Genomic DNA, 24,440 nt, shown 5'->3' with positions numbered 1-24,440 from the left:
GGGACACTCCAGGCTCCCACACTTTAGGTGCACTGTGTAGGTTAGGTTACAGTTATACTGGGTGGGTTTATATTATTAAAGGGACACTCCAGGCTCCCACACGTTAGATGCACTGTGAAGGTTAGGTTACAGTTATACTGGGTCGGTTTATATTATTAAAGGGACACTCCAGGCTGCCACACGTTAGATGCACTTTGTAGGTTAGGTTACAGTTATACTGGGTGGGTTTATATTATTAAAGGGACACTCCAGGCTCCCACACTTTAGGTGCACTGTGTAGGTTAGGTTACAGTTATACTGGGTGGGTTTATATTATTAAAGGGACACTCCAGGCTCCCACACGTTAGATGCACTGTGAAGGTTAGGTTACAGTTATACTGGGTCGGTTTATATTATTAAAGGGACACTCCAGGCTCCCACACGTTAGATGCACTGTGTAGGTTAGGTTACAGTTATACTGGGTGGGTTTATATTATTAAAGGGACACTCCAGGCTCCCACACACGTTAGGCGAACTATGTAGGTTAGTTTACAGTTATACTGGGTGGGTTTATATTACTAAAGGGATACTCAATGCTCCCACATACATGGGTGCACTGTGTAGGTTAGGTTACAGTTAGTTATTCTGGGTGGGTTTATATTATTAAAGGGACACTCAATGCTCCCACATACGTTGGTGCATTCTGTCGGTTACAGTTGGTTGTACTGGGTGGGTTTAAAATTAAATTGAGACTTGAAATGCATAATTTGGAAAGCTACACATTCACATGCAGTATTTTTGGGGGTAAAATTACAATCCAGCGTTTCTATTCACAGAATTTGATGGAGAGTTTAGATGTTCTTTTGTGCGGAGAAGGATCGGAAAATCTGAAGAGCTTGTGTTTGAAGCTTCTTCTCTGCTTAGTGACAGTAAGTGAATGTTTGTTCTAGTAGATAGATTGGTTTGCCTGCACACGTTATTCTCTGAATGCTAGTTGTAATAGTGTTATGCCAAGGATTTCAAGTTGGAGGAATTTTGTTGTTACTTTCGATTAATTCTGTTACATGTTACACTAAATCTGCAGCTTGTATTTATTTTGTATGAACAATGAAAACTAATAGTGAATGTCTGCTAGGTCCAGGATTTAACCCTTGCCTGCACTTTTCAGAGCCATCACCACTAGATGCTATAGTTACCTGCTAGCTGCTTAGGTTACTGCCTCCCCCACTACCCTCGCCATGCTGCCCTGCCTCCACGGCTGAGTTCATTAATCTCTCAGTCAATGCAATGCTTCCCCATAGGGAAGAGAAGCATTGGGAGGCTATTGCACATGCATCTCTATGGGAAACAATGCATTTCTATGAGAAGTGTTAGGTTCAAGTAACATTGCAGGTCCTTGGCCATGATGTCCCACTAGTTGCTGTCAAAGTTACAGAGACTACAGGTGTTACTATGTTTACAATGCCAAGTCTGCAGTCTATAGACAATGCATTAAGCTGTAATGGTATTTGGTGACTATTGTGCCCCTTTAAACTCAATTAGATAGGTGAAGCTGTCCTCATCAATCAAAATAATGGCTATAATACAAGTATGTGGGTTGTATTCACTAAACAATAATTTGTAGTAAATTACGAACTGATTTGCAAAATATAGGCGAAATGGCTTATTTGGAAAAATTGTTCATCTTCACTATAGTCGACGCTTGACTGTTCTAGCCCAAATTTTTAGTTTAGTTTTCATTTCACTAGAATGTGATGATTAATAAATCTTTATTTTGATTCATGGAGTTATGAAAGAATGGGGATGTGACAGCTGTGTTGACTGTTTCGTTTATACTTACGGGATAGGTACACATTTTATACGTACAAAGCTCTGACATTTTCCACAGCGTTGTTCATGGGTAAAACCTGCAATCAAATCACGACAAATATTGGCAGACAGTGTCCCAGCTTTGTAGAATAACTGCAGATCGGATTTATCTGTCAGCCACCTCTGGTGTAGAATGCATGCTTACAGTCTAGAGGTGCTTAATACTATTATTAGAATTATATAGTGCAGTGCTATGATACTACATTCCAGATCATATTGTTTCCTTTAAAACACATCTTTTCCCTTGGCATTCCAGTGGTGATCTCATGCATCATAACAGCCACCAGCACAAGATGAGAAAAGTGACATATTAAAGCTGTCTTAGTACTTCGTACATGTAGTCTGACTGTATTGAGTCACACCACTATCAAGGAGCATGGCTGTGTGAACAATTTGCGTCTGTCAGTATTGATGTGAAGGCCCTGTGTGCAAGCAGATGGAATTGAAAAGAAAATGAACACAAGTCGAGATCTGTACAGAAAGGGCATATTGCGTTAAGTCTGAAAAACCCTGGCTGATCTCCAGAAAACCCTGATCTCAACTCAATCACCACTTTTAGAGGAATTTGATTGATGATTGAGAGCCGTAGTTAATCACTGATCATCTGCTCCTGATCTCACTAATGCTCTTTTTGGCTAAATAGTGATAAATCCTTCCAACCATTTCCGAATTTCTAATGGGAATTCTGCCCAGAAGAGTGAAGGCTGTGTTAACAGTAACAGGGACCAATGCCATCATATTGCCCATGGTTTTGGAATGAGATGTCCAACGTCCAGATGTCCACATACATTTTGTCATGTAGTCTGTGTTTACATGTTGCGTTCTCACAGCCGTAGCATTAAAAAAAGCAGGTGTTCATTTTTCAAAATCCTACAAATTAGCACAACATGACCATTTGTTCCCAGTTTAATTATTTATTCTCAGCGATCATGTTAGGGTTGTCATGACGATGGCGTAAATCTTAAGAAAATAAAAAAAGAGCTTATAAGTTTACAAAAAAGACTGTAAAAGAAGTACTTGAACCTCAGACTCTTATTTACATTGGTTGGTGGCATTATAAAACTGGCATAAACAAATTTATTGGTATGAAAGCTCCCACACCCTCTGTAACTGGATGTGATTAATTGTGTTCCAATTAAAAATGGAGAATTTCCTGACCCCCTTCACTAGCCAGCTATTCTTATATTTAGAACAAAAAGTAGACATGGTCCGACTTATTTGAAGTGTAGAATACATTGTTGTCGTATATACATGACATGCATTCACTCACACGCAGGTGCACTTGTACTCTCTTCAAACCACGACAGGAAGAAGGAGTGTAACAGCGAAATGTGTCGGCTTTTATTGTTTCATTTCCCTTCTGTTTCTACCAGCTGCTGCAGTAATCCATAATGAAGCTGGTGGGCATTGTGTACTCACGACCTTCACCCATTCCTCCTCCATGTCCTGTTTCCTATTCATTCCTAATGTGATGTTTTCATTTCCAAATGCAAATAGGAGTTAATGGACACAGCCTGTGTATGTTTGTATATATCGGCCTGTCTATCTTTTTATCTTGTAAAATTCTTGCTTGATTCCATGCAAAATCTATAATTATACATGTATAGGTGTATGCTTGTGTTATTTATTTATTTTTTTTGTTAAAAAAACAAAAACAAATCTGATTGTGTAGTTTTTAACCCCTTAAGGACCAAACTTCTGGAATAAAAGGGAATCATGACATGTCAGACATGTCATGTGTCCTTAAGGGGTTAAAGAACACAATGTTTAGCCAGAATGAAAATAAAATAGACATTTCCAGGCAAAAATAAATCCATGAAGAGTAAAAAAACCAAAAAAAAAACATAAATAGTTTAAATAATCGCACAACATGAAAACGTGCTACCGAACAAACAGGAGAAAAACCTGGAAACGCGTTTTGTGCAAACTAAGGCAATTATTCATAGACCATGTCGTTTTGGTTGTATTAGTCACTTAGCCAGTGATACGGATGTAAAAAAGGGAATATTGTAGCATCGTGTAAATTGTATTTATTTATTGTGCCGAATTAAAACAATTGTAAAATAATTAGCTTTCAGATCTTGCCATTGTACAGTTGCATTGGAACAAAAATGAAAATGCTACTTGTTGGGTGTGAGACACATGAAGTGGATCGGATTATTAAAAAACTGTTAATTGCATCTCTCTATGTTAAAACTGAGTTCAGCATTGCATTAAGAAAGATGTTCTGGCTTAAGTTACAGCTTCGGTGTTATTAGGGATTTTAAGGATATATGCCTGGTCTTATATATTCACAAAGTTATTGTTTTCCTTTTTCCCTGATATTTCAGGTCACTGATAACATCAGCCAGAATACCATCCTGGAATACGTTATGATTAATAGCATATTTGAAGCAATGTTACAGGTATGTGTTAAATTATATTCTTGCAAAGTGCTTTAATCCTGTCACGTTATGTGTTACAATATGTATAGAATTTTTTTTTATACAAATAGTTTTGCCTTTGTTTCAGACTTGTAGGATAATTTCCTAAACTGAACATTTGGGATAAGTGGCTAAGGAACTGCATGTTTTAGGCCAGTAGTCAGACTAGAAATAAAGTTAAGTTGGGGGGAATTGTAGCGCAGAATGAATAGTTTGATTTTATATATTGTGAGGATATAAACATTGTTGCTCTTTTTAAATAAATTTTATTGATTGACATTGATACGTCTCTGCGCTGGTTCAGGCTCTGCCTCTGTTCTTGGCCCACCGACGACAAACGCGCTCACATTAGAATGTCCCCCATAAAAAAAGTATTGTATAATGCTTTTCTATGGGGTTTTGGGTGACGCTGCATGCCTTCATGCATAGCGACCAAAAGTTGTCTAATGACCTGGAAGTCTCTCTAGTGGCTGTCTCTAGACAGCCACTAGCGGTGGAGTTAACTCAGGCAGGTAATTATTGCAGTTTATCAAAAACTGCAATAATTACCATCGCAGGATTAAGGGGCCTGGGACACTTCAATGAGCTGAAGTATACAAAAAAGAAGGAAAGGAACCACGCCCCTGATAGTAATTAATATATAAAATATACGTACATAGAAACTATTGACAATTCTTATATATCCTCAGATAAAAGAGATGGAAAAAAAAGAGAGCTCCAATGGTATAGTATGTACAATACATACTATACCATTGGAGCTCTCTTTTTTATCTCTTTTATAAACATCATTACTATTGAAAATTTGGAAGTACCTGCTGAGATATAGATCCTTAGACGGGGATTATTCCGTCCAAGCTAAATTACGGCAGAGCTCCTGGAAAGCTCTACCAAATGTGAGTGCAAACTACTTTAATTCACTCCATTATTTTTCTCCTATTTCAATATACTACACTATGATGTCTTTTCTTTGTTTTTATTTCTGAGGATATATAAGAATTGTCAATAGTTTCTATGTACGTATATTTTATATATTAATTACTATCCGGGTGCGGTTCCTTTCCTTCTTTTTTGTATCCTTTTGTTACAAGGTTGGGACCCTTGCATTAGGTACCGCAGCCTATTTTTACTGTGTATTGGAGTGAGCACCTATTAAATTCTTCTCTATAAATGAGCTGAAGTAGTCTGGGTGTCTATAGTGTCCCTTTAACTTGGCGCCAATAGCATTTTCTGTCCTGTAAGAGATGCAGTAGCATCACAAAATATAAGAGTTTTGTTCTGTTTTCACAGATTCTGTCTAATCCTCCTAGTAGAAGAGAACACGGCTATGACTGTGTTGTTTTACTTGCACTCCTTGTTAACTACAGAAAGTATGAGGTGAGTGTTATCAGGTTCTCAGATTGTCATTTTTCCTATTTAGAGGGCATTCGCACCTGTGCTGACACTTTGAAGATGTAGCAGACAGAGCAGTGTGTCCACTTTGGATTCATAGTTATCAAAGCCTGATATTTACAGTATAATGGAGGATTTCCCTTCAATGCATTTACTGACAGTGTATTAAAACAATCTGACCTTAAAAATCATCTTAGCTGTGAAAATGGCTTAAAAAATCAAGCTTGTTTTCCTGGCAATATAGTGTTATTAGGTCCCCCTTTCGCTGGGCTGAAGGGGTTAAAACCCAGTCAGCCACTTACCTTACTCCAGCGCTGGGCCGCGCTGGTGACCTCTCCTCCCCCTGCCGATTTCAGCTCCTGAGTGGAGCCGAATGTGCATGGACGGCCAGAGCCACGCGCGCATTCAAACCCCCCATAGGAAAGCTTTCCTATGGACGTCCAGCGTGAGTTCAATGCGATTTTCACACTGAGAATCACAGAAGCGGCCTCTAGTGGCTGTCAGGGAGACAACCACTAGAGGCTGGATTAACCCTCAATGTTAACATAGCAGTTTTCTAATCCTGCTAGGGGTATCACATAACAGATATTTATAGGCAAAATAGCAATGTCAGCTTGTTAATAATATATAAGTAAGTGACACTTCCTGTGGCAGCCTTTATTTGTTTTGAAGTAATGCTGTCAGGCTGGGAATATCAGTAGGTATCAGAGTGTGTAGCACTGATGCATGCTGCTTTTCACTATCTTTTTTACATTTACTCAAAGCTAGAATATTGAAAAGACCATGTGGCAGAAAAATTATGATTACGTTTACCCCTTTCTTGACCTTTAACTAGACATTTTTACAGTGTCCATCAAGTATGGCAATCCGTACTGTGATTCATGCTAAACATCATTAAAGAAATGCTCCAGTCACCAATACAACATTAAAGGAACACTATAGGGTCAGGAATACAAACATGTATTCCTGACCCTATAGTGTTAAAAACACCAACTGGGCCCCCCTTGCCCTCCTAAATATAGCAGAATCTTACATTTACTCCATTCTGCTGGTGTTTACTCTATCCCTGATCTGCTTGCTTGGCTGACGTCATCAGAAGTGTTGATCAAAGCAATCACAATGCTTTCACATAGGAAAGCATTGGATATGCTGAGACTGTCAGAGTGGCAGATCAGGGGCAGAGCTAGCACAAGCCAAACACAGCCCTGGCCAATCAGCATCTCCTCATATGAGGAAAGTTCAGTGTCTGCATGCAGAGGGTGGAGACACTGAATGTCTGTCACACTGTGCAGCACTACCCCAGGAAGCACCTCAAGTAGCCATCTGAGGAGTGGCCAGTGGAGGTATCCCTAGGCTGTAATGTAAACACGGCATTTAAAATAAGTGTTTACTGCAAAAAGCCTAAAGGGACTGATTATACTAACCAAGACAAATACAGTAAGCTGTTGTTGTTCTGGTGACTATAGTGTCCCTTTAATGCATTTTGTATGCTTTGGCCTCGTTAATATGTTGTATTTTTTGCATGATCTTGATAGTTTTTGCATAAAAATAAATAAATGTTTTGCAGAATTCTGCACAGTCAGCCTGCTTCTCTAGGCACGCCCACTCACTCCAGAAAAAGGACTTCCTTATCAAATGTATGCACACAGCTCCGTGTATATGCTTATTATGGTTTTGCTGTTTTTTTTTTTTTGTTTCCAAGATCCAGAGTTAATGTTTATCCCCTTGAAAACTACCATTTATCTTCTAAATTATGTATTCATATGTGTATTTTGTTTTTCCTTTTCAGTCTGTAAACCCTTACATTGTTAAGTTGTCTATTGTGGATGACGAGAACACACTCAATGTGAGTGCACATTTTGCTACTTGTTTGTTTTTGTTGTTTTTCCAAGCATTTATATAAGTATATAAGTATTTATAACCATCTTTTTTTAAATTTCACTTTTAGGGGATGGGATTAGTAATAGCTTGTGCATTATTTGAATACAACACGTAAGTATGATGATGGCATAAACATTTGGCAGGTCATATTTTCTGCTTTTTAATATTCTTTTGTGAAAAAGACAGTGAAGTAAATAACTAAATGTAAGAAAATGCCTTACACACATGTCTAGGTTTTGTTAATATGTGAAGTCCTACACATTCCCAACCTAATGTGTAAAGCTTGATAGCAATATTTCCTCCGCTAATAGACAATTAAACCAGATAATTCTCAGTTATTTTAATATGCTTGTTGTTACTGTCATCTCAATTCTGTGGCATTTGAAGTCGTTTTGTTTCATGTAGATACACGTTGCCGTTACAGCCCAGGCAATATGCTTCCATGTGAGGCAGCATTATCTTCACGCCGCATGCTAAGCATTGCTGTAGTATACGCATACACAACAACACACTCCAATACACACACGTAATATTTGCTCCCTCTCTCCTCTCCCAGAACCTAAAGCTAAACGCTGTAGTATACGCATACACAACCACACACTCCAATACACACACGTAATATTTGCTCCCTCTCTCCTCTCCCAGAACCTAAAGGTAAATGCTGTAGTATACGCATACACAGCCACACACTCCAATACACACACGTAATATTTGCTCCCTCTCTCCTCTCCCAGAACCTAAAGGTAAATGCTGTAGTATACGCATACACAGCCACACACTCTAATACACACACGTAATATTTGCTCCCTTTCTCCTCTCCCAGAACCTAAAGCTTGGTCAAGCTCTCGACAGAGACTGCTTCCTTGCACTGTGTACACTAATCTGTTTTATCACTAAAGGCAGACAATAATATAATCCTGGAACTTTACTAATGATGCTAATGGGAGCAAACAGCAAAGGCAAACACTGCTCCCAGCCTGCCTCCTCAAGCACAGAAAACAAGGGTGCAGTCACAGCCAGGCCACCAGCAGTTTGGGACATGGAGATGTATGCCCAGGATTTAGACATACCTTATTCTCCTGGCATGAGTGGCCACATACTGCACTAAAGTTTTTTGTAGATTAGGAAGTGGCCCATAGGCTAGTAATTTAAAGGCCTCTGCTCTATAACATTGTCAAAAAGAGGTTTAACATTTTTGTTCCAAAGACCACCCACTGCCGGGTGTCACAACTTACCTGATGCTCTCTCTCCCTGGCAACATTACTGGCAAATAGAACTTAGCAGCAGTGTCAGAAGACACGTCTTCTTTGTACTCTTGCACATGCTTAGTACAAAATAGGCGTATACAGAAGACACCCCCAAAACTTCTAGTCCGTACGTTGATATTCCAAAATAAACCGTATATAGGGAATGTGTTCACCTTCAGATATACTGTTACTAAGTTAGGTTTTTATTGTTCCCTAAATCGGAAACCTCCCTTTCTCTTTCTAAGGCAATACCGAGACAAGGAAGAAGAAAACCAGACGGGCTTTTTCTCAGCATTAACAAATATGGTGAGAGTTAATTTAGAGAAATAAAACTTCACTAACCATGTTCATCCTCAGTATCTGTAATAGGAAATATTTTACATGTGGTAGAAACATAGAATGTGACGGCAGATAAGAACCATTCAGCCCATCTAGTCTGCCCAATTTTCTAAATACTTTCATTAGTCCCTGGCCTTATCTTATAGTTAGGATAGCCTTATGCATATCCCACGCGTGCTTAAACTCCTTTACTATGTTATCCTCTACCACTTGAGTTTGAAGGCTCTTCCATGCATCCACTACCCTCTCAGTAAAGTAATATTTCCTGAAATTATTGTTAAACCTTCAACCCTCTAATTTAACAGTATGTCTTCTTGTTGTGGAAGTTTTGTGATAGTGGATTTGACATGGACATGTATTAAAATTGTTGATGCCTATCTCTGAGTCCGGCTCCTGTGTCTACAACATCATCCAGGCAGTTGCTGGGGTCTCTGTGAGCCATTGTCCTCCTTTCTATGCATGATGTCACGTGTATGTGTGTCAAGAAGTTTCTCAGACCGCTATGCTTTGCCACTTTCTCAGACAAGTGAATTATACTGTCTCCTCAGGTCTTTTTTTTTACTTTTTAATGAACACAACACAAATATTCCAGTGAGAGACTGAGAGCAGAGTATTTAGGAAACTTGCAACCGTCTGGGGTTTTTTTTTCCCCACTAAATACCGGGTGCCCTGAAGCAGGACTAGCAAATCCAGAATACATGTAACAGGGAACAGGAAGAATCTCCAGGCACTCACGGAATTCAAGCCACAGGCAGGTTTATAGGATCAAAAAGGCAAAGCAACATTTCGACCTGCTTGATAAAGGGCTCTCAGCAGGTGGAAACCTGCCTGGTGATTCTTCCTGTGTCTAAAACAAGATTTATTCCCCCTCCCCCCCCCCGGAAAATTTGTTTTAGTATATATGTACAAATTAGTTTCACAAGTGTATTTTGCAAGTTAGTTGTGAATGCCACGCTAATCGCTCTTCAGTGAATTAACTCTTTGTATGCTACATGTGAGCGCATGCTGACTGACAACTGCTTGAAAAATAAATGCAATATTATCTGTATCCACAGGTGGGCAGCATGTTCATAGCAGATGCTGATGAGAAGATCTCTGTACAGTAAGCACTACATAAATAAATCTGTTTTTGTGCAGATTGCAAATAGCACTGAACCAAGGATGATTGTGTCTGGGTTCCTGTCGGTCGCTTTCTTCAACATGCTAATTAACAATATCCCCCAAACTAGCAGTGATTGCACTGCAGTCTTGCTGCATATGTTTTCCCTTAAATACCACTCCAGTCACCATAACAACTTCAGCTTGTTTTAGTAGTTATGGTGCAGTGAGCCTGTGGGTGCTATTTCTTGTCTTGGTTTTCTGTGAAACCATTCAGTTTAAAGACCCCTGCCCAGAAAAAAAGCACTTATAGATCATCCCTCTACAGGTAAACTGACAATTTGTAAATTAAAGTTTGACGTTTTCAATGTCTTTGGTTTAGTCTGACATATTTACTGCTTTCCCAGACCAGGATATCGAGCTTTACTTCTTCCTTTCCTTAGTGGTAGGAGAGTGTAGAAGCAAATTATTTTTTTGAATAGTGTATTTTTGCAGTTGCGTTTTATTTTACCTACACCACTGTTGATGGCATTATGCACCCACGATAGACCTGGTGCTCAGATTTGGGGACTGGACATCATGGCAATGTAGCCAGTCAATGATTAAGGTTAGCAATGCTCTTTAGATCTCTAATTTCCATCTGATTAATAGACTCACACTTTTCACCTCTCCATAAATCTCCAGTAGAGATTAATACTGACACCTCTGGGCATTTTGTAGTTCTACACAAGCCACTTTGTATTGATATTAATTTGCTGCCCTTTTCTCCTCTGCAGAACTAATGAGGCCATATTGCTGGCCCTTTATGAAGCTGTTCACCTAAACAGGAACTTCATCACAGTTTTGGCACAGGTTTGATGACTTGACTTTCCTTGATCTTGATCAAAATGTTTCCATGTCTGAATGCTGAACAATTTATTTATTTTTGTCAATCTATTTTTTTTTTTTTTTTTTTTATTGAGGCATTGATGGTACATTACAGAAATAAGATAAATTAGTTGTAGCACATGCTTATATGAACAGAATGTGGTACAAGATACTAAATACCTGAATAACACAGTCTCTTATTTTTTTTTAAGGGAAAATACGCTTAACAAAACACATCTGAGTATTAACAAAAATGATACTGGTATAAAATAGTCCATTCATGTAAAGGGAAAACAAAATATGTGAAAATTGTTGGGTTACTGTACAATTTTATGTCATCTTGACATAGTGATATAGTGGCAAAATACAGACCCATTTCATCAAAAATCATTGGGTGTATGTGTGATATATACATACATATACCCCCAGTGAAAACATGCATGCATTATTATTATTCTTTTTTTTTTTTTTTTTTAATTGGGCTATATCTAAAAACGGCACGTAAAAGCTGCAGATCTCTTGTCTTCAGCCTTTACAAGCCCTCCCCTTCTTACCCCACACAGACTTCCCAATTCAGCTCAATGAGAAGTCTTTGCAAGGCAGGTGCTCTTGGCAATTGCTACTTCTTCAGTTTAGCTCCACTGAGCTAGCCAAACCAGGAAGTAACTGAACCGGTTGTCTGCTTCGAAGCCAGCAGGTGTAACAAGGTTAATTTATAAAACTGTCAATTTCTACTGAAATGTACACTTATTGAATGAAAAAAAAATAGGGCACACTCTTCACACATTAAACATACAGTCTAGAGTACCCATTTAATAAGTTTTCCAAATGAATCAATACTGTTATTTAGATAGATATATTTTCTATCTCCACAAATCCCCATAGACTTTAAAGGAAACTATAGTGCCAGGAAAGCAAACTTGTTTTCCTGGCACTAGAGCACTCCCTCCCCCCTCCCATAGACAAATCATTTGGGGGGAAAATTATAACAGTGTTGAATCCGTTGGAAAGCTTATTATTACTTTAAATGTTCATGTTATTAGATATTGTGATGAGGTGCATGCATCGTTCTTTAATAATGATTCATAAGAAAGGCTGTCTATCTGCCAGTGAAAGGGAATATATGCTTCTTATATTGCCTCTGTGTGGCCTGTAATCCTGCTAATGGCTAAAATGTGAAATAACGGCTTCCCAGGTAGCCTAGATTTGATATGTTTGATGTTTCTGGAAATGGTGACTTCATGACTACATGTCTACGGCTATGATCTGGTTCAAGATTAGGTGATCAAAGACATTTGTCTTTGAGGAGTTTGTGGGTGACTTCCAAGCTTTAGAAATAATGGGCGATGTAGTTAAGGTTTTTGTTTTGTAATTTACAATTTGTATAAAACACACTTGTTTCTGCTGCACTTCCATGTTCAGGACTACATCCTTGCCAAACAAGATGGAAGGGCACACTCATGCCCCCTTGCGCATTTACTGTGAACTGACATGCAAGCACACCTAAGATCATGAATTTTTCTACACATGCTTGTGCCCAGGTATATTACGGTCACGATTCTGGGAACCAAAACACGCTAACACACACACAGAACCGGTGCAGTACCGGACCTTAGAGTGGCCGGGCTAAGCACACAAAGAATAGTCAGGAGACAAGCCGAGTAAAGGGAAACAGAAGACAGAATAACGAGAGACAAGCCGAGGCCAAAGGGTAGGAGAAAGTCACAAGGTCGGATAAACAAGCCAGAGAGTACGTAAACCAGAGAGAAACACAAGTAGAACAGCAATACTAGAAAGCAAAGACCACAACAGGGCAGAGAGAGACAGGAAAGGTAAGTATTTAAACCCATTGCTTAACTCTTCAACACAACAATCACACGTGGGAGATATCTATACCTCCCACTGTGATTGAGGCACTGTGCTGACCCCGGCGTTTACAAAACTGGGCGGTCTCCCAGCGTGCAGCGTCATGCATGCTGCCGCTGGGGGACGAAGAGGAAGACGCAGGCGGCATCCGAGGCTGGGAGGACGCCGAGCGCACGAGGAGAAGGGGACCGCGGACGGCTGGAGGGTGAGTGCCGCGAGCGGACTGCAGCCTCCCCTCGCAGCTGCTCGCGGGATCCTGACAATTACACAGCGGGGGTTATATGAAAGTGCATGTTATTCTCTGGATGTGCCAGGACATCCTGACAAATTGTCAGGGTATAGTGTGTCAGCTCTTCGTCCGAGATATTGACTGGGACTCCTCTGATTTTAATATTGTTACGGCGCTGTCTATCTTCAAAGGCTGTCATTCTGAGTGACAAAGCTGACTGGTGAACCTGTAGCTGTGTGAAAGAGGCTTTAATTGTGGCCATGTCTGAGTGAATTTTAAGAATGTCCTTTTCAGACGTGTTCACCCGGCCTGTAACTGCCTGTATGTCGGCATTGATGAGCTTCAGGTCTGCAGCCCATAGTTGTGAGGATGTCTGCCAGCAGCACCTTTAAGTCATCCTTTGTTGTGGGAGCTGTGCTGTCGTAAGGCTCTGGGGCTGAGCATCATGTGTGGCCCCTACCTCTGCGCTCCCCCCGTGTCGTCCGGGTGTGTGGCATGCGGAGTCTCCACGGGAGCCTGTTTGGATTGTAGAGGTTTTTGCAGCATGGAGCCGATGTCTATGCACTCCGCTGCTGCATTTGGCTACTGTGAGTGGCGTCCCATCGCCATCATGTGGGTCGATCACTTGGGTGAGGTGTGTTTCCTGCTGCAATACCCGTGAGTAGTGCCTCCAGCCCCAGGCTTGACAGTGCGTGGTAGGCCCCGGTCTTTCGCTGTAGCTTTATCTGCCTGGGCAGCTGAAAAAAAGACATCAGCAGATACGGCTTGCATCTGGGTGCCCAATTAGCCGGTTTGTAGAACTTGATGGGTAAATTTGGAAGGGTTATTTGGCTAGATTTGGGCAAGACTGGAGGAGCTGGACGAAAATCCCATTAATGTATTTTTAAATTGTTTTTGTAGCGGATTGGTATCGGGCTGTCCTACAACATGTATGGGAATAATTGTATTTGGTCATATTGCTAGTTTAATGTGTGTGAACATGCATAGAAATCATTGTATCCGGTTATATTGGCAGTTGAATGTGTGTAAAGTACTGTATTCCTCTGGTTGTTCGGTAGAATCATTCGAATGAAACAAGGGAATGAAACTACCGAACAACCAGACCACCCTGTGTAAAGTATGCCTTCAATTACCGTTTGCAACAATGTTGCAAACGGGTAATTACCTATTCGTGCAGTGTGGTCTTTGTCCTCTGGGTGGCCGCCATTCGGGATACGAACACGTGGCGGCGGCCATCTTAAACTGCCGAACAGCGGTGTTTTGCCGTCGAGTGTCTGGAACCGAAATCGGACACTTGACTAGGCAACCACGGCTGAGACCTCCAGACTCCTAATACTTCGTGGGGAAACTACCGAACGGCCCGCCGTTCGGTAGAAAGAACCCCACGAACTAGGGGATTCATCCGAATCCCCGTCAGGCCACTTAACAGCAATACTTCACCCGTTTGTATTCGCCTGTTTGTGACCGACCGCAGGGCCAAAATGCATGGAACTGTTTTCGGATACTTTACCCCTGCGGTCGGTCAATACTTTAAAGTCCCATAACTCCCGAACGCTTTATCCGAATGGGCTGATTTTAAAATATGTTGTTCCTCCAGACTAGGGCTATCTGGAGATATTGGATTTGTGGATGTACCCCAAGTATTTAGGGTACATCCAAAACTTGGGTAAAACTATGTACATGATAAGGGGATTATGATGCTAGAGGAGGGGAGGAGATGTGTGGGAGGTTACTGTTCACAGATTGGATAATGTCTTAAGTGATAGAACCTCCTCCCTTGCATGGGAGAGGGCTTTATAAGGAACTGTGGAATAAAGCTTGTCAGTTCTACTCCTGAAACTGTGTGTCGTCCAGTTATTGGGATTGCGATGGGGATATTGCTATATTACTCTACCTGCTAGAAACCTTGCCTGTGGACTTATCATCACCTTGTTCCTGAGCCTCACTGGGATCTCTAGTGGAGAATAGCGGTGAAAGATCGGCTCTCCGCTACAGTTTTTCTTTTCTTTTTTATGTCTTTTTGATTGTTGCTTGGCATACATTCATCTAACTGCTTGTGTTTTCAACGCGTCCATGGCAATATAACTGCTGATAAACTTTAACTATTAGCTTAGATTAGGTTGAAATGTTTTTTTTGGTATAATGACAGGGGCTTTAAGAATGGATGACAACAGCATGACTAGAAATGAAAAATCAGAGCTCTGCCTCGGATAATGAACTAATGCGTAGTTTTATTTAGCAGAAAATTAGTCTTGGTCCATTAACACAATTATTCAGATAAGATACTGGAAAATATATTCTCCTAAGCTTCCTGTTCAGGTTAATCGAGAAGACCATCAATGTCCTTATTTTGGGACACAGCTGCTCTGGCTGTCATTACGAATTAATAAGTGAAAATAGCTGCATCCGCTTTCACACCTCATGCAGAATAAAGATGCATCAGGGTATCTGTATGTCTGCCGGCACTTTTCAGATATTTACAATCTATTTTGTGCTTTTGGAGTGCGAGCAGCAGTGCTTTCCTATGGCCAGGAATGAGTTGACATTGCTGAGAAGCCTCCCGAGGCTTCGCACATTCTGCTAGGAAGCCCAGCATTTTCCTTCATACAGGATCTATAGAGCTTAGCTCTGACTCTGCATTGCACAGGCCAAACGCTCTTAGCTCCATTCCGAAATTCAGAATAAAGAATTGTGCATGAGCTCCCAGGGTTCCGCTCCAGGGATATTCTTGTTTATGTGCTTATTCTTTAAAAAAAATAAACATAAACATTTAGCAATAAGGACTTTTATATTAATTTGAACTAACCTCTGCAGAGCTGTTGTTTGTCTATGGTATTAAAAAAACAAGAGATTATTAAAGTATGAACAAATTCTGCCCTGCATATTGAAGATCTACTATCTAACAATCTAACTACTATCCACTGGTGAGACCTCACTTGGAGTACTGTACACAGTACTGGAGACCATATCTTCGGAAGAATATTGATACCTTAGAGAGAGTTCAAAGAAGGGCTACTAAACTGGTTCAAGGATTGCAGGATAAAACTTACCAGGAAAGGTTAAAGGATCTTAACATGTAAAGCTTGGAGGAAAGACGAGACAGGGGGGATATTATAGAAACATTTAAATACATAAAGGGAATCAACACAGTAAAGGAGGAGACTATATTTAAAAGAAGAAAAGCTACCACAACAAGAGGACATAGTCTAAAATTAGAGGGGCAAAGGTTTAAAAATAATATCAGGAAGTATTACTTTACTGAGAGGGTAGTGGATGCATGGAATAGCCTTCCAGCTGAAGTGGTAGAGGTTAACACAGTAAAGGAGTTTAAGCATGCGTGGGATAGGCATAAGGCTATCCTAACTATAAGATAAGGCCAGGGACTAATGAAAGTATTTAGAAAACTGGGCAGACTAGATGGGCCGAATGGTTCTCATCTGCCATCACATTCTATGTTTCTATCTAAAATGTTTACATTGAATTGATGACTTTCAGAGTCTGCATCACAGTAAGATCTCTTGTTTTCTGTATCTTTATGTTGATAGCGAGGAAGTATAACCTAATATCTTAACATAAATATAAAATGCTCCCATTTGATGGCAAGTTGGCTGGCTGTATATGTGATAAGTGCCAGTTTGCCATATTTGCAAGACAGATGCTCTTTATTTCATTAGTACCGCTTTGTATTTTTCCTGTACATGGAGTAGTTTATTTTTTATTTTTTTTTAAGATTTGCTCTTTCCAGCGGTCTCCTCTATTCCTTACATTTTAAGTAGCTTTAGCTATAAACCAGCATTTATTCAGAGTTTAATGTTATAAAACCGTAATAATCTTTTTAAAAAATATATATTTATATTCCATGCTATAATGAAAAGGAATGACATAACCCATGTCATAGTAGCATAGTATATTAATTACAATCGTAAGTATATAGTATTTATTAAATTATTAATTAAGCTGTTATCAGGTCTGAGAGTCGCAGTAATATTCTCCTGTTGGCTCCTCATTCGTATTTGAATTCTTAGGAGTTATGATATAGAGATTTTGTTCCAAGTGAGTTGTACCCTCTCTTTCTAGCATAGTGGGCAAACACACACCCAGCCCGAATTCTATATGAGCATTTATTGATGTGTTTGTTGTTCCTTCATCAGGTTAAGATAATGGGGAATCACACAAGACAACAATCAGTTCAACAGAACCTGTCTGGACTTAGCCCTCCTCTATCAAGAATTTATTTAAAAAAAACAAAAAAGCACAAACGGTATGTTTATAACAACATGATTACTCAATCTGGCGAGGTTTGTACAGAAACAATAGAATAGATATTGTAGCGAATACCAGATAACGTGGAAAGGAAAGAAAAGGAAACAGAAAGTAACATAGAAGCCTCCTACAGTGTTACTTCTTGTTACTCAAATCGTACTTTGCAATAGACTGCTGAATTCGCATGCAGGTCCGTCTATCAACATTATACTGTATGAGGTTATATGTGTCATTTATTCAGAACGTGGATAGTCTGTTGACCAATAAACAAAGATAAAATCTTGGGGAGCATGTGTCTGAATTCAGCGGAGTATTGCAATGTATGATTTGAGTAACAATAAGTAACACTTTAAGAGGGTTGCTAGGTTACTTTCTGTTTCATTTTTCCCCCTCCGGTTATCTGATATTCGTTACAATATATCTATAGTTTCTGTACAAACCTCACCATATTGAGTTATCAACATACCTTTTGTGGTTTTTTTTCTTATCCGATAATGGGGAGGACTACATTTATTAAACGTGTGCAAAAATGCTTTGCAGCTGGCACTAACAACCCAAAGTCCTTTTAACCTACGTCCAGAATTAACCTGTGGAGTCTTATTCAATGAGGGAGACTCAACGGGTAAATCTCAGACAGATTGAGTCGTTCGGGTGTTGATTAAAATGAATGTTCTTTGTTCATTCCAACGGAAAAGCATTTGTGCTCAAGTCTAGCATTGATTAACTTTTTAGGGCTCTTGTTCTGAGAAAAAGACTTAGCAGTATGTGTGAGCTACAATTACGAGTTTGCTTTTCCATCTTTGTGCATTCGTATCTAAATTGGATGCAGGTTTATATGAGACGGTTTTATCCATAGTATAGGTGAGCGCAGTTTGTTAGCAAACTACTATTCCTTACAGTCTCTATCTGCTTTTGTCTAGAGTCATCCAGAGATGGGATTAGTTACTGTACCTATCAGTCCAAGTCCTACCACACCAACTACTCCATTGGGGACAACTCCTCCTTCTTCGGATGGTAAGTTGTTATTACTTGTATTTTAATGCCCTTCTCTTAGTTTATTCATAGTGTTTATTTGAAGTGTGAATCATGTGTTTCTCTGACCATGCTGCCACTGTATGTTTTTAGTTTGGGGTTCTAAAGATGAGTAATTGTTTATATAGCCCTTTGATTCCAGCTGACTCCAGAAAGTCCATCTAATTCATCTCCCATGTAAAATGTGTTTAATGGATGGGGGGGTGATTAGGATTTTCTTTCTGTGTTTAAAAACATGTTTTTTAAAAGGAAAAATTAAAAAAAAGACCTGCATCCCTAACTTCTTATCATCATCATTGTTACAATGAGCTCTTGTCGTCATTGAACTGGGAATTTACAATTTACACAAATTCATACTAGGTAATAGAAGGGCTGACATTTCTAATACCAGTTCATAGGCCATATAATTAAAGGAACACTTCAATTAAAAGATCATTCCAAAGCCAGAAGTGCCTTGGCTCCCTGCCAGTATAAGTAGTCAAATTGCTTTTGAATGGTTTGATTTCTTACCTGGGATCCGCTGGGTGCCGCACCCCACCTTCGTTCAGCAGCCAGGAGAGCCAGAAACTCTTGCTCAGAAGCTTCTGTTAGCTCTCCTGAGCTAAACCCTTGTAGGACAGGGCTAGCACGTTGTCCGCATCAGCTGATAGCTCTCATCCAATGAGCTAAAGCATTGCACTGCTGGGCTTTGCTCAGACAGAAAGCTTCCTGCTCTCCTGTGGTGTGTAGCTGAGGCGAGGAGCAGTTCCGGTCTGGCCACAGGTCAGACTGATCTAAAACGGTTTTACTAGTTACATAGAGGTGGTACCAGGGCATTACTGAGGAGTGAGTGTTCATTTAATAAAGTCAGTATTACAGATTTATTCACTGATATATCAGTTGTTGAGCATTCAAATAAATTTAAAATGTTAGGCAAAATAGCCCATTGGGAAAAAAAATCTCTTGGGGAGTTTATTTCAGTTTTGCTATTTTAGCTGACATTTAAAATGTCACTTCATATTCCTAACAGTTCATGCTTTAGTAAATAGCCCTGCATAGTGTTAAAACCATGGGGGTGAAATCCTATGGTATTGAGAAGGATTAATAAAGAGGAAAAGCCAAATGGAAACAGTGCAATAATAAAAAATCATTTATTTTTCTTTGTCCTAAGCTCACTTTTACTTTTACTTCCAGTAATGAGTCCCACGGAACTGCCCCTGGATGCAGATGTGCAGACGAGTAACCTGCTGATTACCTTCTTGAAATACAGTTCTATTGTTATGCAAGATACAAAAGGTAAGAATGCTTCTTCTCAGAACGCCTTTCGTGTCTGTATTACAGGACAATTGTTATACCCAGGCACTACACAATACACGGTGTATATAAACAAAGCCTTGATTCTGTTAGTGTGTCATGCAGAAAAATGGCTTTCAACCAGTTTTACAATCTTTACTGATTGTGCACTGATTGCCACTTGACAGAAATCGCACTGTTAAGGTAAATTCTAAAATTTATAAAATAAAGAGAAAACTAAGAAAACAATGCATAGTCACGTTTTGGTTGTGTCATTGCTAGACGTAAAAATTCACTTTTTTTTCAGGCTAAATTTTTTTTTTTTTTTTTGTCCTCCAAGTGAAACTTGTTTTCAAGTTATTGTTGTGCTCGTTTTGGAGCTTTTAAAAAATATTTTGAGCCTTCTTTCTGATGCTCTTCAGAATCCTAACTAGCTGCCATTACTCCAGTCTTTCTCTCTTTTTCCTAAAAACGTCCAGTTTGTGAATAGAATATAAAAGGTACCACAGCTTTGTACTTGCATAACACTTTAAAGTGAGGCACGTCTTTTAAAACAAACAAAACATTTAGCCTGATTTTGATAACAAAAACAGAGAATATGAGAATTCTCAGAGACAATCAGTAGCTTACCCTTCAGTTAGTGCCAGCTCAGGCCTCATACATGTTTTAGCTAATTTGTGCCATTACAAAGTGAACTTAAACCAATTGCATATCAGCCTGATCCCACCCAGTCCATAACCAAAATGCCAGCAAGCCCTATCTGCACGAGAGATACAGCAACCCAAGACTATCAATTCAGCCTTCTCTGGGCCTAGTCAGCGAGGTGTAGCTGATAACCCTCTATGCACAATAAGTATGGGGTCCACGTCTGGATTACCGTTTTATCTTAGGGAGAGCCTAAGCAAATGCATTGCAACAAAAACAGAGAATATGAGGGCAAAAGCTTAGAGAAACTAAGCCTGATTGTGATGAATACTTTTTTCGATAATAAAAGGAAAAGTAGGACTGATCACATTTACTGAGTCACAAACCGTGTTTTTTTTTTTTTTTTTTCCCCAAGGGAAAGATTTTACATATAGACCAAAAGTTCAGTCAATGTGTACAAGATGATGCTGGAAACAGACCTAAACAATAGCATAACTCATTACAGGGCACTTATCTTAAGACTGCACAGAAAATCATAAGGTATGAGTGACTTAAAATCTGATGGACCGTAAGCAGGAGCAATCACTATATTGTAGTCACCAAATGGTTACGATAACATCCCCCACCATCTTCCACCAGTTTGACCAAGTTTTATCAAAGGCTGTGAGGGCACCGTAAAGTCTGTGTGAAATCTCCCCGGAAAATCTTATTGCTGGCCCAACCTCTCCAGCACCACCGACATTGGAGGAGGTGTAGTAGTCTTACACTCCCTGGCTATACTGCTTCAAGGATTTGAATTACCATTGTTCTCTCTACTTTAGATAATTGGGGAGCATATCCAAAAGGAAGACTTCAGATAACAGAGGAAGCTTAAAATCCATCAGCATATGGATCAATAATTGTATTTGAGCCACAAAGCGTTTTAATTTCATGTAAGAACCACCCATACTCTGATCAAGCTGTCTTTGACTATAATTACTGGCTGGGAAGTCAGGAAGAGATTGTGAATGTAAGGGTGTATAACAAACATTAACCCCAGCTTTGTGGTTTTAAAGTGAAATTCTAGCTGGAGGTTGTCCTTTCCTGTATCTGTGACCCGGATGAACTCTGCACAAAACCCGCACAGTGAATTTCCAACATTTCTGTTTATTTTCTATAATTCAACTTACTTGTTGTGATCAGACGTATGTTGTTTATTTTTGGATGGTTCATATTGGGTTGTAGTCAATCAACCTTTTTGTTTTTCCTGAGCAAAGTGCTAAAAAGAGTTCAAACCAGGTATGTTACAGTTGAGCAGCTGTCTGCTAAAGAGCTCTGTATAAAAAGAATAAACTTACAGAAAATATCAAATCTGCAACCAGTTTGTAGCCCATGAAAATATCTGCTTCAGTATCTCCCTAAGGGACCACTAAAATTCCAATGAAGTGGTCTGGGTGCCGTGGCTCTGTGATTGTAAACCCAGCAATGTAAAACATGAAAGTTTTGCAGGGTTAAATCCAATTGCAGTGCTTCCCTGTGAGAACCAAGTCAAAATCGGTTATTTAACAAATGCTGCTGATAGAAGCTGGATGCCGCCGGGGGCGGGGTGGAAAAAGCGGTACGTCTTAAACCGTTGGAGAACGGTTTAACATCTTGAGGAAAGGGAACCTCCAGGAGCCTTCTGGCACCATAACAACATTGTTTAGATTAAGTTGTTTTGGTGTCTGGGGTGTCCCTTTAACTTGGGTTTTACAAAGCAAAGGGGATGGACATTGAACAATTCTCTATTAAGAAACGTATAGTCTCAAAATAACCATTTCTAATTTTTGGGATTATAGGGTCACTTCAATAAAAAGCAGCTGCACTTATTATTATTATTATATAATTTTATTGCATATGTCTAATATATGTGAATCGTTGTATTAGTTTGTGCTCTCAAAGACCTACTTGAAGACAAGGCAAATCTCAATATATCGTTCCTTGTAAAATATGTGTATAAAAAAATAAATTTATGGAGTCTCAAAATTAACCCAGTTGCCAAACGGACTTGGCTGCTTGTGTATTCTGTACAAGTGTAACAAGCTCTGGGCACTTGCCATAAAAATCCTGATGTATGACCGTGGGATGTGTTTGCTAATTTCTCCTTTTGATGTAAGGGTTAACAGAAAATGCCGACTCTGGTCCCAGCTGTCCTGTGTATTTTGTTTCTCTTTACAGATGAACACAGACTGAACAGTGGTAAATTGTGCCTCATCATCCTGACATGCATAGCAGAGGTAAGTGATGGAATCCTTGCTCAGGGTGTAATAACACTACAAACACCATAACCACTACATCATGCTGTAGTGGTTATGGTGCCAATATTGTTTTGATGCAAGTCATTTTGGAACTGTTTGACTTCTTACCTGGCCAACAGAGAGCTTGAAACTCCTGCTTAGGAAAAAATTGGTACATACACGCGTCCCCCACCACGAAATCTAGAGCATTAAATTAATATGATCTATAATAAAAAAAAAATTGCTTGGAGATAATAAAATAAAAATAAAGCATTCTGTCTCAATTTAATAATCTTTTGCAATGGTGTTCAGTACTGTTAGAAAAGCTTTCCAAATGGTTTATCAGGAGCAGTCACCATTAAAGTCTGTAGGAATCTTTGTACATACATCACTTGGGAAGGTTATTAAATCAAGGTCTGAGCTACTGAGTTTTGCCAAAATCTCAAATGTGGGAGTTCCTCTTTAAGAGAACATCACCTGACGTCTAAAAGGAAAAAACAAAAAGCTAATGCTTATTAGTGTAATATAACAATTCTCCCAAGCTAACTTGCTGTAGAAGCGTTGATAATGGCATAGTGCCAACCAATGGCATATCTGAGAGGCTCCTGTGCTGGAGACAGGACAGGGCGTTGTATGAGTTCTTTGCCGTAGGTCACCATTATATTTTTATAAAAATTTTCTGCAACCCCTCGTGAGTCTTTCACTGTGTGTGTTACTGAGCTGAAGCCTTGTCTCTTGTGCATGATCTGTGTAATTGCAGTGGGATTTGGGATATTTATAAACCCATTTCATGTTTCTTCTGAGGCATCTTTAGATCTTAATATTTTGTTTTTAGTTGTAGTTGTGGGGGTTCACTTGGTAAAATAACCAATACCGTTGCATATAAATCTTTCTATGACATTTCAGCTTGTCACTCCTCATTAATTTCCCACTTGCGTGCATCCTCCCCTGCACAACCTTAACTTCCTTCCGCCTTTTACCTTTTTTTTTTTCCCTCACTCCTTCCCTCACTCCTTCCCTCACTCCTTCCCTCACTCCTTCCCTCACTCCTTCCCTCACTCCTTCCCTCACTCCTTCCCTCACTCCTTCCCTCACTCCTTCCCTCACTCCTTCCCTCACTCCTTCCCTCACTCCTTCCCTCTATCCTTCCCTCTATCCTTCCCTCTATCCTTCCCTCTATCCTTCCCTCTATCCTTCCCTCTATCCTTCCCTCTATCCTTCCCTCTATCCTTCCCTCTATCCTTCCCTCACTCCTTCCCTCACTCCTTCCCTCTATCCTTCCCTGAATCAATGGCAGAATAAGCAGTTCTTCAAAAGCCAGATGCTCTTCAGCCACATGAGGCGCAGAGAGGCGACTGTTGCAAAAATGGTTGCACCTTTATGAGAGCACAGCATCATAACATTAGCCTTTCATGGACCATGTAGCGGAGTTCAGTATTATAATCCACGATCTCCGCTGGTATCACAGGTAAATCCACAGTCAGCGTTAGGAAGCAAGGCAATATCCCCAATCCTCCCAATAACCGGACGAAACACAGTTTGGGAGTCAACTAACTAGCTTTATTCACAGACTTCCATATTTATGCAGTTCCCCATGCAAGGGGTTTCTGTACAGATGTTACAGGGGTTTTCTCCCATCAGGCAGTGTAATTATCCCAGCAGGCATTGCTGCACAAGAGGGATACTCCTACTAAAATGGACGATTAAGTGGATTATCCCCTCGTGCAGCAAAGCTGACAATTCACATGAAAATCTATATTTTACACATTATTCATAGCTTTTATAC

At 39.8% G+C, this 24,440-nt stretch overlaps 1 protein-coding gene across 3 annotated transcripts in view; it reads left to right on the top strand.

Annotated features, from left to right (window-relative positions):
* ARMH3 (armadillo like helical domain containing 3) overlaps positions 1–24,440 on the top strand; it is a 115,957-nt gene that overhangs the window by 14,734 nt on the left and 76,783 nt on the right. For 2 of the 3 annotated variants that reach the window (XM_063435115.1, XM_063435114.1), the window contains 11 exons: positions 816–908; positions 4,179–4,253; positions 5,559–5,645; positions 7,450–7,506; positions 7,609–7,652; positions 9,034–9,094; positions 10,183–10,229; positions 11,002–11,077; positions 18,371–18,464; positions 19,656–19,757; positions 22,596–22,654. In XM_063435115.1, the coding sequence (XP_063291185.1) occupies positions 816–908; positions 4,179–4,253; positions 5,559–5,645; positions 7,450–7,506; positions 7,609–7,652; positions 9,034–9,094; positions 10,183–10,229; positions 11,002–11,077; positions 18,371–18,464; positions 19,656–19,757; positions 22,596–22,654 (795 nt within the window). The remainder of the gene's footprint in view (positions 1–815; positions 909–4,178; positions 4,254–5,558; positions 5,646–7,449; positions 7,507–7,608; positions 7,653–9,033; positions 9,095–10,182; positions 10,230–11,001; positions 11,078–18,370; positions 18,465–19,655; positions 19,758–22,595; positions 22,655–24,440) is intronic. The other variant, XM_063435116.1, reaches the window with a different exon arrangement.

The sequence above is a fragment of the Pelobates fuscus genome, chromosome 10 (genome assembly GCF_036172605.1).
Source record: "Pelobates fuscus isolate aPelFus1 chromosome 10, aPelFus1.pri, whole genome shotgun sequence".
Classification (NCBI taxonomy): domain Eukaryota; kingdom Metazoa; phylum Chordata; class Amphibia; order Anura; family Pelobatidae; genus Pelobates; species Pelobates fuscus.
The sequence above is the reverse complement of the archived record's forward strand: the minus strand, read 5'-3'. Positions and strand labels throughout refer to the sequence as shown.